A 14,487-nucleotide genomic window follows, 5' to 3' on the forward strand; every position below is an offset into this window, starting at 1 on the left:
TAATTCTTTAGACAAATATATGTATTCAATTTCTGTGTTATCTTTTAAAATATTGTTTTCTTATTATGTTGTGCTATTTATTTTTATTTATTGACTTTTTTGTGCATCCTCTCTAATATGATTTGCATATCATTTATATACTACCATCCCTTTGCCATACCATATCTTAAATTTATCCTCTGCCAACGTTTTGATTCAGTCCCATAAACAGTAGAAAAGTGACAGAATAAAAAAAGCCACCCAACAACATCAATGTCTCTCTATATATTAATATGATTTCAGAAACACCAGATTTAAATTCCCAACAGACCAGCCTTTTGCCTTTTCCTCATTCATACATTATTTCCCCCTCTTTTTTGCACCTTCCCTTGCTTGCTAGTTCCAACAACTCGATGCCTCCTTTCATAAGTTTCCTTTATTCTCCTTTCTCTGTTTCCATCTCTCTTCGATCCAAGGAAGCTTTGATTCTTAATGTTTTAATTTGTTTATTATTATTATTATTTTTATATAACAAGTATAAGGATGATTACTAGACTTTTCTTTGCAGTACCTCCATTGGCCCTCGTCTTTGTTTTATTATATAAATACCTATTAGCTTCTACATTATTGTTCTTACTAAACAAGATTTTCAAAACCCTCTATTATACAAGCAGATTCAAGACATGGATTTTGGACTTGTTCAGTTCCTTACTATCCTTCTCTTGCATCTTCTCCTATGTTCAGGTGATTGTTGTATAATTATAACCATGCCTTCATATTTTTTTCTTCTTCATTTCTTGTCATGTTTTTATGTTTCTATGGGAAATTAGATTCTGTTTTTGCCCCAAAACTTGTTTGGATTTTCTGATAAAGAAGGCTTTTTAATGAGACTTCAATTAAGTTATTCATGTCGTTGGTAGGCGATAGATGATGTTAGTAAAGAAAATATTTTGTAGGAAGTGCATTTCAAAGAGAAATTAATGCCGGAAACTACTAAACTTGCTTTAATCTCTTCAGGTTCAAGTGTTTCAAAGAAACCCCCTCTCCAAGAAATCAATCAGAGAAAACAAAACCAAGATTCCCGGATGCTCCTGGACCCTTCAATATCCACTACAGTACTAGATAATGTTCCCATTGTCAATCCTACAACTCCTGGCACAACTCCAAACCCAACATCCCCATCAACAGAACCGATCACCAACCCGGTAACCCCAGTCACAACTCCGACAGCACCAGTTACAACTCCGACAACCCCAACCCCGACTCCTACAACATCATCAGGAGGTTCCTGGTGTGTTGCAAACCAAGGTGCTTCACCAACTGCTCTACAGGTAGCTCTAGACTACGCTTGCGGATACGGCGGTGCGGACTGCTCAGCAATTCAACCCGGTGCAAGTTGCTATGAACCCAATACAGTTCACGATCATGCGTCTTATGCTTTCAATGATTACTACCAGAAGCACCCTGAACCAACAAGCTGTGTTTTTGGAGGCACTGCTCAGCTTACAAATACAGACCCAAGTATGATATTGTAGTTAAAAATTAAGTTGTTTCTAAACTACGGTTTAATTATAATCTTCCAGCCTTTCAATTAAAATTTGTTTTTGTGTTGGTGCAGGTAATGGTAACTGCCATTATGCAGCATCCTCGCCAACCAGGTAAATATCTTACAATCACCATGTAACCAGCTCTCGTATCAGAATATATATGTGCTTATATTTTTATTTTATTTAACATGTAAATGCAGTGTGACTCCACCTGCCAGCATAACACCTCCAGCCACTCTACCGCCACCGGCTCCGACTACCATGACCATGACCCCACCCTTTCCGATGAGCCCACCTTTTACCGGAGCAGGTGGGGATTCAGTTTATGGTTCAGCAGAGCCAACAGGACTCCCAAGCTCAGCCAGCTGTGTGTCATTCAGCTACTTGCTGATCTTTGCCACAATGTCACTTGTTGCTGCAAACAAACTCTAGATACAAAGGAAGACACTTTCAGTTACTTTACCATGACTGAATTGCAATTCCTTTGGCTTGACAACAGAGTTCAGAGACTCTCAGCAGACCTTGAGAATCCACAATGAAACCCATATTCTCACCGTTAAGATCTATATATACTGCTATACTTTTTGATCTATGTATACATAGAAACTGATAAAAGAAAAGAAAAAAACAAAGAAACGAGAATAGAATCTCTTAGGTTCTAGTACTCATAGATAAGTTAAGAATATGATAGCTGCTTTCTCAAAATGATAGTTAGCTGCAGAATAAAATTGTTGAAGATGCCCCTCTGCCCTAGGAATTTATGCTTTTTCAGTAATGGAAACTGTCTCGTACTTTAAGCTAGTCCATGATAATAGATTTTTACTTCCTTTCTAAATTTTACTTATTCATTTTCTCAAATAAAATCCTTGACGTTCTCACTTCATTTCAACATCAATATGTCAATGCCATGCTATTTCACCGCTACAATGGGCAAGTGTAGTTACGGATGTACTTTTTCTTTTAATTTTTTTTAGTACTTTGGTGTATCATATTTTTACATTCTCATATATATATATATATATATTCATACTTTTACATTGAAATGTCTTAGCAAAAAATTTATAGGAAACTAAACTTCTATTCTTTTTCAACTACAAAATTTAAATATGAATTTTCTTTTAAGATAAAATCCAGCTGGTTTCCATTAAGAGACAGAAGAATGTTTCAAATAAAAAAAAACAACCCTTAGAATAAGTAGCTACAAATGGTCACATTTTCCAAGCAAAAACCAAATAACAACTCGTAATCGTAAAACAAAAGATCAAAAGGCAAGAGCCTATAAGTTTCCCTCTCCCACATCGTAAATAGCAGAGCACAAAACTAGTTTATTTTTGAGTTGATTTCCCAAAACTTTCAAAATCAAGCTTGAAACCATGAAACAAAGTGGGGGAAACAAACCTGGAGTGAAATAGTGAGGCAAAATCCGTGAGTCCTTCTTAATCTTTTTGAAAATGTCATTTCCTATTAATATTTTGAAACTTTCTTATCAGGGTCAATTGACCTCACAACAAAATAAGAAATAAATATTACTTATAATTTTTTTAAATTTCCTTTTATATAATTGATGTATTAATTCAAAAAAATGATCCTAAAATAATTGATCCCAACAAAATATTAAGGTTTGAAATTATTGATTCTGTATAAGATTCTTAACATTGTGAGTGGATAATAACTTTTAGAGTATGATTTATACAAATCCTTAAAGAGATTAGGATTGATTAATACAAACTCTTGAAAAATTAGGATTAATTAAAATTTAACATTTTATTTAGAAATTCTTGTTGCTAGTGTGATTATTGTGAATCTTGTTTTTGGAAAATTGATATATTATACTCTCATGACACCAAAAAGTACTTAAGTGACATTTTATGAAGATGTTGGCTCTTGAAAACTTCTATGTGTTTAATGCTTAGATATATTTGGTCTAAATGTTTAACATGAATGATAAGAAAAATACTATGCATTAGTTTATATGACTTTTATAATCGTTTTAATTTTAAAAAATTGATCCTACAATCCAAATTTTTGGCTTCACCTTGCTTCTTATGATTTTGCAAATTAAATATTTTGTTTGGAGTTGAAATGTAAATGAAAAAATAAATTTCATGTAATTTTTAATCTTTTCTGGTAACTCTGTTACAAATTGACATTATTTGATTATTTTCTATTGTATAGGGATTAAATTGATGCATTTAATGATATAAGGACTAATTTGATCTAATCCTTATATTAAAGGGACTAAACGGTTACTTTCACTCATTATCTTGTTTCGTCACGATAAATTGCGACCAAATTATATTCCTTTTTAATTCATCAACCCATGATTTCAACCAGGCCCATATTATATTTTGGGCCTACTTTCTTACAAGTACCCAATTAAATGCAATAATCTGGTCGGACATTCACATAATAAAATCGTCGAAGGATGATGGGAATCGCCATTGCGCCAATTTGATGCAGAAGGAAGGAAGGCGGCAGAGTTGTATTTTGATTGGTAGCGAACATGGAGGTACACATTTCAGGAACAGAAACAGAAACAGAGTGGCATCCTAAGAAAGGAAATTATTTAGGTAAACACTTGCTTAAAAAAGTTATTATTATTAATTCTGAACTTTTTGTTTTTTTCCCCTTTGAAATTGTTTGTTCTCGTTCGTGTTTTTGTTCTCCTTTTGTGTGTGTGTTTTCTAGGCTAACCAGTATCTACTCTTTTTTTTTTTCTGTAGAAGGTTTTGATGAGCAGAAACTCAAAGAAATTATTGCTGAAGGTGAATTAGATTTTGATGGGTGGACTAAGCTTATATCGGAGGTCGAGAATTTCTTTCATGTAAGTTTATTTAATTAATTTTCTATTCCTTTGGGTTTGTTTATAATGCTGATAAACGGGTTTCTCATGTTTATAATGTTTCATGTTGATCATTTGCAGGATGAAATAGAGAATATATGTTTAGTCTATGACTCCTTCTTGTCCGAGTTTCCTTTGTGCTATGGTTACTGGAGGAGGTATGCTGATCACATGATGCGCTTATGCACCACTGACAAAGCTGTTGATGTCTTTGAACGAGCTGTGCAATCGGCAACATACTCTATTGATGTTTGGGTTGACTATTGCGGCTTTTCTGTTTCAGTTTTTGAAGATGATAATGATATTCGACGGTAATCTCAATGCTTGAAATTGTAGTATGAGTTAAACAACAAAATGTAACCATTTTTTACATAATATTATGTCTGTCTGTCTGTCTGTCTGTCTGTCTGTATGTATGTATATATGTATGTATCCAACTCCAGATCACCTAAACACAAAACAGAACCCAAATAATCATGCAGAACCCAATAGCATCATCCTCTCAAATGCATAAACAACAATGCTCCTACAGCACCAATGTTTCAAATACTCTTAAGACTACATAAAAACTGCATCCTGTTACAGCGAGTTCATCTCTTCCTATGTTCGTACAGTTGATTATGTACGCAAAAGTTAGCAGGTCACTAACTTCACGAAGTTGGTTTGTTGAAATGATCCTGATATTGGTTTAGGGATAAGGTTGTACAATTGTCTTTCATTTGGATATCTGGATTATTACGGATCAATTTGTTTTCAGAAATACAATTCAACTCAACTTGACCAACCTTGAATCGAACTAGCTGGTTTGGCCTTAAAGCACATTTCTTTTCCCTTTCATTATCTGTGCCTCAACCCAATGAGAAGCTTTACTTATGCTGCATGTATTATGCCCCTGCTCTCTTGTGTTCCCTAGGGTCCTTAATATTCTTGCTTTATGATATGTCTATGATATATGTTATCTTTCTGGAAATTATTGACAGGCTATTTAAAAGAGCCATGTCCTATGTTGGAAAGGATTACTTATGTCATACCTTGTGGGATAAGTATGTTGAGTTTGAGTTTTCTCGGGAGCAATGGAGTTCCTTAGCTAATGTTTATATCCAAACCCTAAGATTTCCATCCAAAAAGCTACATCATTATTATGAAAGGTATTTTCACTTCTTTATAGAATCTTGAGAGGAGTCTTTAATCCTTCTTTTGTAGTAGTTTATTTGCCTGTTATGTTAGTATTAATATTGTTTGCTATGATTTATAAGAATTCTTGTTTCATGTACTGGAAAAGATTAAAAGAACACTTCAGACAAAATGGACTTTCGAAGGCCAGTTGAATTTATTGGTATTATTCTTGAATATTGCATCATTGTACAACCTCCACTCCAACTAGTTTACTGAGAAAGTATTTTGGACCGTAAAAGAGTATTTATTTTTGACTTGCTATGGATCTAACCTTTACATCCAAGAATATGCTGCATCTACCTCATTATATGATCTGCTGCTTGGTGATCATGGTGCATTTACTAAAAGCCCTGATAACTTCATGGTACTCTACATACATATATTTATGAGATTCTTCATCTGATTGGTTATTAATGTGGTGGTATTACGCTTCAGCACTTTGATTTGGGTAGCTGTTAATGTATTAGCTTAGTTTGATATTATCTAGCATCTTTGGTTTTGATGTTTTTATTGTTCCCTTGCATGGTATTTTACCTTTTCTTCTCTGTTTGTTTGCCTCTTACCATTTGATGCAATGATTTGGTTATGGTAGAACTGTTTGCATTTGTCTTCAGTTTCCAGAAGTTGGTTGCCACTTGGAAAGAGGAGATGCAATGTCCGAATCATATGGATTTACTGTCAGATCCCAGAGTAGAAAACGAAGTCTCTTCATGTCATACTGATGCAGAAATTTCTTGTATCATCAAAGAGTTGCTGGATGCTTCTACTGGCATGGATGGAACTGAAGCACTGGCAAAATACTTGTCCATTGGGAAGCAATTTTACCGGGAGGCTTCTGAGTTGGATGAAAAAATACATCACTTTGAGGCTGGCATTCGAAGGCGTTATTTTCATGTGAAGGAACTTGACATCAGTCAATTGGATAACTGGCATGAATATTTAAACTTCGTAGAGATGCATGGTGACTTTGATTGGGTATGGTATATAAATGTGGTGCTTTTCTTTATATAGTATAACTGCTATCTGAGTCTCATTTTGCATTGTAGGCTGTTAAACTTTATGAGAGATGCCTAATTCCATGTGCTAATTATCCTGAGTTTTGGATGCGTTATGTGGATTTCATGGAAAGTAAGGGTGGAAGAGAGATAGCAAACTTTGCACTTGCCAGAGCAGCAGAAGTTTTTCTAAAGGTACTTATCCTTGTATTGTGCTTATACTTTTTCAAAGAAGCCATATGATAGTTTAAATGGATACTACCAATTCAGAACACCCTATCTTCTAAATTTGCGATTTGTATCATGTAATTTATCACAATTTGATGTAGGTGTATGGTTGTTTCGAGTTAACTTTTATGTTGTGTTGGAATATTGAAGAATACTTATTTTCCATCAGAAATAAGAAATTGGGGTCTCAATGTTCCTGCGTTATCCTTTAGGCAACTTGAGTGAAACAGCAAGTGATTAGCTTACTTATTTTACATTCTACTTTTCCAAAACTCTGTTGGTAATTCCAAAGCAGTTTCTGCCATACTGAAACTTCAATTTATTGCTTCTATTTATAGGATGCTTTCTCCATTGCTTTATATGTGACTGGAGATGTTTATGGCCCTCCTCATATGTCCGTTGCAGAGAATGCCAGTGATACACCTTTTCACTGCTAGGTTTAAGGAGAAAATAAGGGATGTTTCAGGTGCACACATAGCACTTCTTCATTATGAGAAAGAATCAGATCTTAGTTTTGTTGAAACTGTTTCAATAAAAGCTAACATGGAAAAGCGTTTGGTAAGTGGTTCTCTCTCTCTCTCTCTCTCTCTCTCTCTTCGTTTAGACTATATGAATGGGCTTGATTGGGAGTAATTACTGATACATGTTGTGCTTTCCCAAATTTGTTAGGGTAACTTTGTAGCAGCTTCTAATACATACAAAGAAGCAATGGAAATTGCTGCTGTGAAGCAAAAGTTTGACATTCTTCCCATATTGTATATTAATTTTTCACGGCTTCAATACATGGTGGGTAAGGGTTTTAATTCTTAGATTCAACCTAAACTGTCTATGTTTAAATATATATATACACACACACTCACAGCATTTTGTTTTTAGATTACCAGTAACAGTGATGCTGCCAGAGACATCTTAATAGATGGTATCAAATGTCTGCCTCATTGCAAATTGCTTTTGGAGGTAGTTATGTTATCTTCAATTTAATATTTGTCTGTTGTGGAATCATGAATAGAACATTTGTGTAGCCTTCAGGTTATGTAATATTTATGGAAATTTTGCATGTGTTGCATGAAATTAGAAATCTATTCTCCCTCCCAATTTCCCTACTCCTCCTGTGAATTGTTGTTAAATATTACCATTTTATTGGAGTTGGACTGTTATTAGATGATAGAAGTTTTGATCATTCTGGTACTTACGTAGGAACTGATAAAATTTGGAATGATGCATGGAGGGCCTAGGGACATACATGTTTTAGATGCTATAATAAACGATGTGGTATCTCTACGGCCATCTCAAGGTATGGATGCAAAAGAAGCAGAGGAGATATCAAGCTTATATTTACAGGTAAATTAAAAAAAAAAAAAATCCATAGCAGTTTTGAAGTGTGTAAGAGGATGTTATTTCTCCGCATGTTATCTGCTTTTGTGCCCTTTATTGATTGTTGACCTCATTTAATCTGTTTTGCCTTTGACTATGGCAAAAAGTGATTAAAAAACTTTTCTGGCCCTTCTTGTTGCTTTCTCTGTATCTTCTGTATATGTGCTCACACAGGAATTTTCTTTGTGAAAAGTAACAAGTCAGTGGACTTGGATTGGGATCTTTGTTTTGATTGGTGTTTGCATATCTTTACATTTTTCAATGTCATTCTTTTTGCAAATAGAACTAGTTACTGGCTCTCGAAGACCCAGTTTTAACATGCCAGTTGCTGTAGTATCGCCACTGTTTCTTTGTCTCTTGCCTAGCATTAGGTTTTTTTTCTTGCATCATGTAAATTTATCTGGCAGTTGTAAGATGTCCTGTGAAGCCAAGTTAAAGATAGTGGGAAAAAGGAAAGTATTGTTGTTTCTAAATTATTTGAAGCTGATTGTTTAAAATATTTTTATACTGGCCAGTTTGTTGATCTTTGTGGAACCATAGATGATATAAGAAAAGCATGGAATCGCCACATAAAATGTTTTCCTGAGTCTGCAAGGGGGAGCACATATAAGTTTTCTGTTATCAATGGTATAAAATCTTTACCCTTGAAGATAACTGCTTGTAGAAGACAAGGGAGTCCTGATCCTTTGCCTTCACATCCATCTGGGGATAGAAGCTTAGACATCCCAGTGCAGTCACCATCACGAGACAATATATTGAAACCTTTGGAAAATGATGATGCCCAGCCTAACCATGCTGCTTTGGACTGTGTACCAGACACGATATCACCATTTCTGGAAGATCATGAAATTCCCCTTTACCAGGCTACAGTCAACAAGCTTCAATCAGGAGAAGTTGATGAAAGTTTGCAGGGGGGGAGGCAGCACAGCTCTGAGGAGGTTTCAAACAAGCTTCAATCAGGAGAGGATATAAACACTACTACCAATATGTCATCTCATAATTTAATACAGGATGAAATGAGAAATGGAGTTGAAGCATTAGAAACTTCAGAAGAAAATTCTAAGGAAAATAAATTCAGGCAAGAGCTTGAACATAAGCCTGAACATGATGTAAATGAACTTCCATTGGAGAGACTTTCATTGGGTCAACTAGATCGTGAGTCTTTGGATTCAATCAGTTTTGCAAATCAGGAGGGTGAAACTTTTGTAGAAACCAGCTTACCAAATGAAAGCATGGTGGAAAAAGAACCTCCTCAGGAAACCAGCAAGCTCAATGGAATTATGCCGGAGGTTGCTCAAAGTAATGATGGATATAACCTGGAATCTAGTCCAAGGAGTGCTCAAGCATCTGATTCTGCTGGAATTCAAACTGAAATGAGCAGTCCTTCCTCTCTGGCAAGTCAGCAGAACATCAAGAAAACAGAGCCACTTGTGCGGAGGACTCCTCCAGATGATGTTGGAAGTTGGCATCAAAGGAGTAATGCTGATAGAGTTCACCGAGAAAATAAATTTGGCCATCGAAGGCACTCTCATAAAAGACAGCATCAAAGGCAACAAATGTCTCCAAAAAGGCAGCATTCGCGAAGTGAAACTGGCACACAAGTGCCTATGAGTCAAGGTTACCCCAGTCAGTCCATGTATTTGCAGAGCCCACAAGTTCAACAAGGTGGCCAATCACAGAGTCAATACTCCACATCTGCTGCTCATCCTAATTTAGCTGCTGTTCATAACTGGTCTATGCAGGATGTGCACCAACAGAATTTTGCCCCTTCTCAGACTCCACCTGCTCCTGTACCTGGTTATCCTCAAACGCAGATCTCTCAAAATCCCATGCAAAGCAATGAGCAGCTTGGGCAAATGCAGACTAATCAAGCATATAATCACATGTGGCAATATTATTACTACCAACAGCAACAGCAGCAGTTTCTTTTGCAGCAGCAGCAACAGCCTCTGCCTCAGCAGCAGCTTGTACAGCAACAGTATCAGCAACACCCACAGCTGCTACAAGTGCAACAGCAATATCTTCAACAGCAACAATTACCCTATCAGCAGCCACAGCTGCTGCAGCAACAACAATTTATTCAACAGCAACAGTATCTGCAGCAGCAGCAACAACTACAACCGCAAGGCTCATATCAGCAGCAGTTTCCACCACCAAATCCCCATCCTTACCGGCAGCAGCAGCAAGAACAAGAAAAAAGACAGCAAGAAGGACAGATTACAGCATCTCAGGTTCAGACACAGAGTGAATTGAGCAAAGAGGTATGCTTAAATATTGAAACTTTTGGGTTTGTAGTAAAAAGGGAGATAAAAAATTCAAGTGCATATTTGCTGCTGCTATTTTTTTTGAAAAAAAGAAGAGTAAATATAAATTTGGATAGATGAACCATTCTTGCAGGAGAAAAATACGAGACCCTGAAGCTCATTTTTGAAAAAATTCATGGTTTTTCCAATTCTAAAGTTCCTATGGAATCTATTTAGGAACACTTGGGTAGACAGTTGGGGTTACTTCGGATATAAGTCTTCTTATTTGAGCAAGCTTGACATTTCTTTAACCTGAAAATGATCATAATAATTACATCTGTAGCAGTGCCGTCCGCTCTTAAAATGAGAAAGATCTTAGTCATGGGAGGCAGATATAAATTAGAAGTTTTGTACTTATGTGTAAGTTGTTATCCTGATGGCAATTTAACATTTCTTGCAGGAATCCATGATGGAACCAAGGCGACAGACAACATTGCAGGTTAGTGAAAGCTCTATTCTCTTTCAAGGAGAGTTTTATGTGGTGAATAAGGTTAGAGTTTTAGCTAAGATTGGACACTCTAAAGCTGGTGAATAATGATAATTCCTCCTTTATTTGCCTAAAATTTATTTTTACCTTTCACCTGCTATTTCGTCGACCTTTCTTATGAATTATCATTCCCGTTTCATCGGTGGTCCAGAACAAATTGACATTCAAATATGGGCATGTTAATCGATTTTGGGAATCAGTCTTATACATTGATTTCTTCCGTGTATTGCAGGTCCAAGATCCATTGCCTTGCAGGAATGATGCATCTGAAACTGTATTATCTACAATATCTCCCAATTCCCAGCAGGGATAATCTCCAATCCAATGATATTGAGCTACTGTTAGGTGTAATGATCTTCAGATCCTCTGCTTTCAGCCAATGACTTATTCAATGGTTATAATGTAATTTTAGGGCGCATACCATCAAACACTTTCATTTCGTGTGGTAAAATCTCGAAGACATTACTCTTTATCATCCTCTCTAGACCTAACATGATGCCTTCATTAATGAAAACACACACACACACACACACACACACTATACTGATTGCTTCACTGAGAAACGATACAAGCATGAAAAGCTGAATATTGGGGGCATTGTTAATCAACCAGGGCAGGCTTGTTCCTAACTGACGCTGCACTACACCTAATAATGAAAGCTTAAAGTTTAAACTTGATCAACTTTGTCTGATAATGAGAAGAAAATGTCAATTGAAGAGCTCCTCGAACATACTGCATATAGCCTAAATATGGACTCTGAAAGTAACCGGATGTTAAACAAGTGATGAAATGACAACCATTTACAATGCAGATGGAATTTGGTCTAAAACAACGTAGGTGACATAAAATCAGCAGTTACTTCACTGTAAGGAGAGTGCCATATAGCTACCCTAACCTCTGGGAAGAGCTATACGTTATCTATACTTGCTTATACGTGGAGAATAAACGGGACAACGAAAGTATAGAAAACAGTTCTCTTTTTTTCTCTCTCATGTTATGGCACAGTTGCTTGAAAACATAAATTGTATATTAAGGTTGCATTTCGTATAATGAAAAATAGTCACTTTCCTGATAATTTAATCACATTTTCAATATCAAAATTTATTTTCTTTCTTTGAAGAGTTATTTCCCATAAACATAGCAATATGATTCTCATTATAAAATATAATAATGTTACTTTCCTATGTAGATTGGAAAGTTAAAAAAATATATTAAGACAAAATTAACCCTATTTTATATTGGTTTAAGGTATCAGTCTTTTAATAAATGTAAAAGGAAAAGAAGAATGAGCTATTGCCTTCTCTCTTCTTTTTACTACTTGATTTTCTATTACTTCAAAATCTTCACAAGTTTTTTCTTGATTTTTTCAGCTACAAATTTGATTTAGCACTTGTATTTGTATGAAATGCTTATTATTTTTGTAGAAAATATATAGAATTTTTCTATTTAAGTTGTGTGAGAATTGTGGGTTAGAGAGTGCCTATGTTTCCATTCCTATGATTTAATTATTTGTAGTTTTGCTTAGAACAATACTTGGAATCAATTATTATTTTATATTCTTATGGATTAGCTTTAGCTAAAATAAAATGTAATTTCAAATTTTTTTAAATTTATTTCAAAACAAGTTTTATACATCGATGATTTTATATAAGTATTATTGGATTATTATTTGGCACACTAGCAAAGATCTTTTTTTATTCGACAAACAACCTTAAAAATTTACTAAGTATCTCTTTTCTAAATATTTAATTTTTTAATATTCTATTATACATTTATAGGATACTGGTTAACCCCTGACTATACTTGCGAGGTCTAAAAACTCTATTACAATGTACCAAATAATTTTCCTTATTATATTTAAATATATATATATATATATGCATGAAAATTTGAAACAATTTTACTTTCATTTAAAATTACATTTTTTATAGAATTAAAATTAAAATTAAAAATTAAAATTTGAGAATAATCAATTATGTTATTATCAAATATTTAACCCAAATATTTGTTAAGAATAATGTTTATTGTAAAAATTGGATAGGTGAATATCATTTTTATTTAGGAAGAGTAAACTCATAAATTATCATTATATTCCTAGAAAAGTACTTAGATCTTCCGATATATACCAAATGTTGCAAAGTACCATTCTTAATAATTTTATTGTTAGCAATCATATTCCATTGAAATTATGATATGAGAAAACATCAAACATTACATAAAAATTCGAACAAGGTTAAAATGTAAAAAAAAAAAAAAAGCAAAAATAAAAATCTAGGCAATAATTGAGGATGCCTGCACTTTGTTCTTTGATCTGCATTACTGTCTTTGGACCATCTGGAGTGGACCCAAACTATTGAGAATTTGGGTTTTTCTTTTTGGGAATAATATGGAAATAATATAAAAACAATTTTAATTATTCAATTGACATGATGACTTACGATATGAGATTATATTAGAATCAAACATGATAATATCGTAAATCCAAATCAATAACCAACATATTATCTTGGAGTTCCCATGCACAGTTTATATTATTTGCATAAATACAAAAGTTTTGATGTAAATAAAATTTTATTCCATATCATTCCCGAAAAGGAACCCGAGAATTTGCAACTACGGTAAATCTAAGATCTCGTACGGCTCGAAGAATCCTGTTGACTAAGGCTTCACCACTTGCAATATCTGTTGTCTTCCTCTTCATAAAAATACCAGTTAATGGATTGTTTGAAAATACCATGTTGCGGGCAGCTTATGTACAACTTTTTAAACTTTTCTCAGTATCCATACAACGACTCTCTGTCTTTTTCTCTAACTTCACAGATTTGTCTTTTGGATTCTGGCAACTCTGGAAGCTGGAAAAAAATTGTCAAGAATCAAACAGATCATACAAAATGCAAAAGTGGTTCCGACAAGTTGTCTTATTGTATGAGTATTATCAACCATGACTTGGGTTTCAGTTTCAGTTCTAGTATTCGTCTTTTCTTTTGGCTACGAAAAGGAGTAATGATCAATGGATTGATTATTTAGAAAATATGTTTCTTTTTTTTAGGTGTTTTCTCGATTTTTGGATTCAACATTTCTAAAGGCATGATTTATATTTTCTTTTTTGCTTAATAAGACTTAAAAGGCATGATTTATTGGCCAACCTTAACATATCACAACTGAATCTTTGGTTTTAAGTATGCACAACATGGCTAGTTGGCAAAAATAAAAAAAAGTTCAATTTATCGTATTTTTTACTATAAATAGGATTTAATCTCAGACAATGCTCATCATCAAACTATCTACCGGAATAATTAAAGTTGTAAAGGAATCAGCATGTAAAGTGAAAGAAATCAAGAATCAAAGCAAATAAAGACGAGGCAAAACAAGGAAAGAAGGGGCAGCAGCGGCTGGAAGAAGAACATTAGTTCCTCAGCAACAATGTCCAAAGCCTGAAAAAGGTACCAACATTAGTTCCTCATGACTGTTCACAAGCAACCCAACATCATAAACATAGGGCACTGAATAAAGGAAAAACACTGAATTAATTTTCAACCACACATTCAATTTAAAT

The 14,487-nt window shown here is 34.4% G+C and overlaps 2 protein-coding genes across 4 annotated transcripts; both read left to right on the forward strand.

Annotated features, from left to right (window-relative positions):
• Positions 1-119: 119 nt before the first annotated feature.
• On the forward strand, positions 120-2,361 carry LOC105769746 (PLASMODESMATA CALLOSE-BINDING PROTEIN 1). Its single transcript, XM_012590588.2, has 4 exons — positions 120-723; positions 997-1,500; positions 1,598-1,637; positions 1,727-2,361. Exons 1-4 carry the CDS (start codon positions 663-665, stop codon positions 1,956-1,958), a joined length of 837 nt encoding a protein of 278 aa, XP_012446042.1. The 5' UTR covers positions 120-662; the 3' UTR covers positions 1,959-2,361.
• A 1,567-nt stretch (positions 2,362-3,928) lies between these two features.
• Positions 3,929-11,403, forward strand: LOC105768558 (pre-mRNA-processing factor 39-2). Of its 3 annotated transcripts, none has more exons than XM_012588527.2 (13): positions 3,929-4,096; positions 4,250-4,350; positions 4,450-4,679; positions 5,349-5,516; positions 6,159-6,519; positions 6,591-6,734; positions 7,173-7,325; positions 7,437-7,553; positions 7,644-7,724; positions 7,965-8,108; positions 8,657-10,402; positions 10,845-10,883; positions 11,164-11,403. In XM_012588527.2, exons 1-13 carry the CDS (start codon positions 4,030-4,032, stop codon positions 11,242-11,244), a joined length of 3,432 nt encoding a protein of 1,143 aa, XP_012443981.1. In that variant the 5' UTR covers positions 3,929-4,029; the 3' UTR covers positions 11,245-11,403. The 3 variants fall into 3 exon arrangements, with proteins under 3 accessions (XP_012443981.1, XP_012443984.1, XP_012443982.1); XM_012588528.2 differs by having other exon boundaries at positions 3,932-4,096; positions 4,253-4,350; XM_012588530.2 differs by lacking the exon at positions 5,349-5,516.
• The last annotated feature ends 3,084 nt before the right edge of the window (positions 11,404-14,487 follow it).

This window comes from Gossypium raimondii, chromosome 5 (assembly GCF_025698545.1).
Source record: "Gossypium raimondii isolate GPD5lz chromosome 5, ASM2569854v1, whole genome shotgun sequence".
Taxonomy (NCBI): Eukaryota; Viridiplantae; Streptophyta; class Magnoliopsida; order Malvales; family Malvaceae; genus Gossypium; species Gossypium raimondii.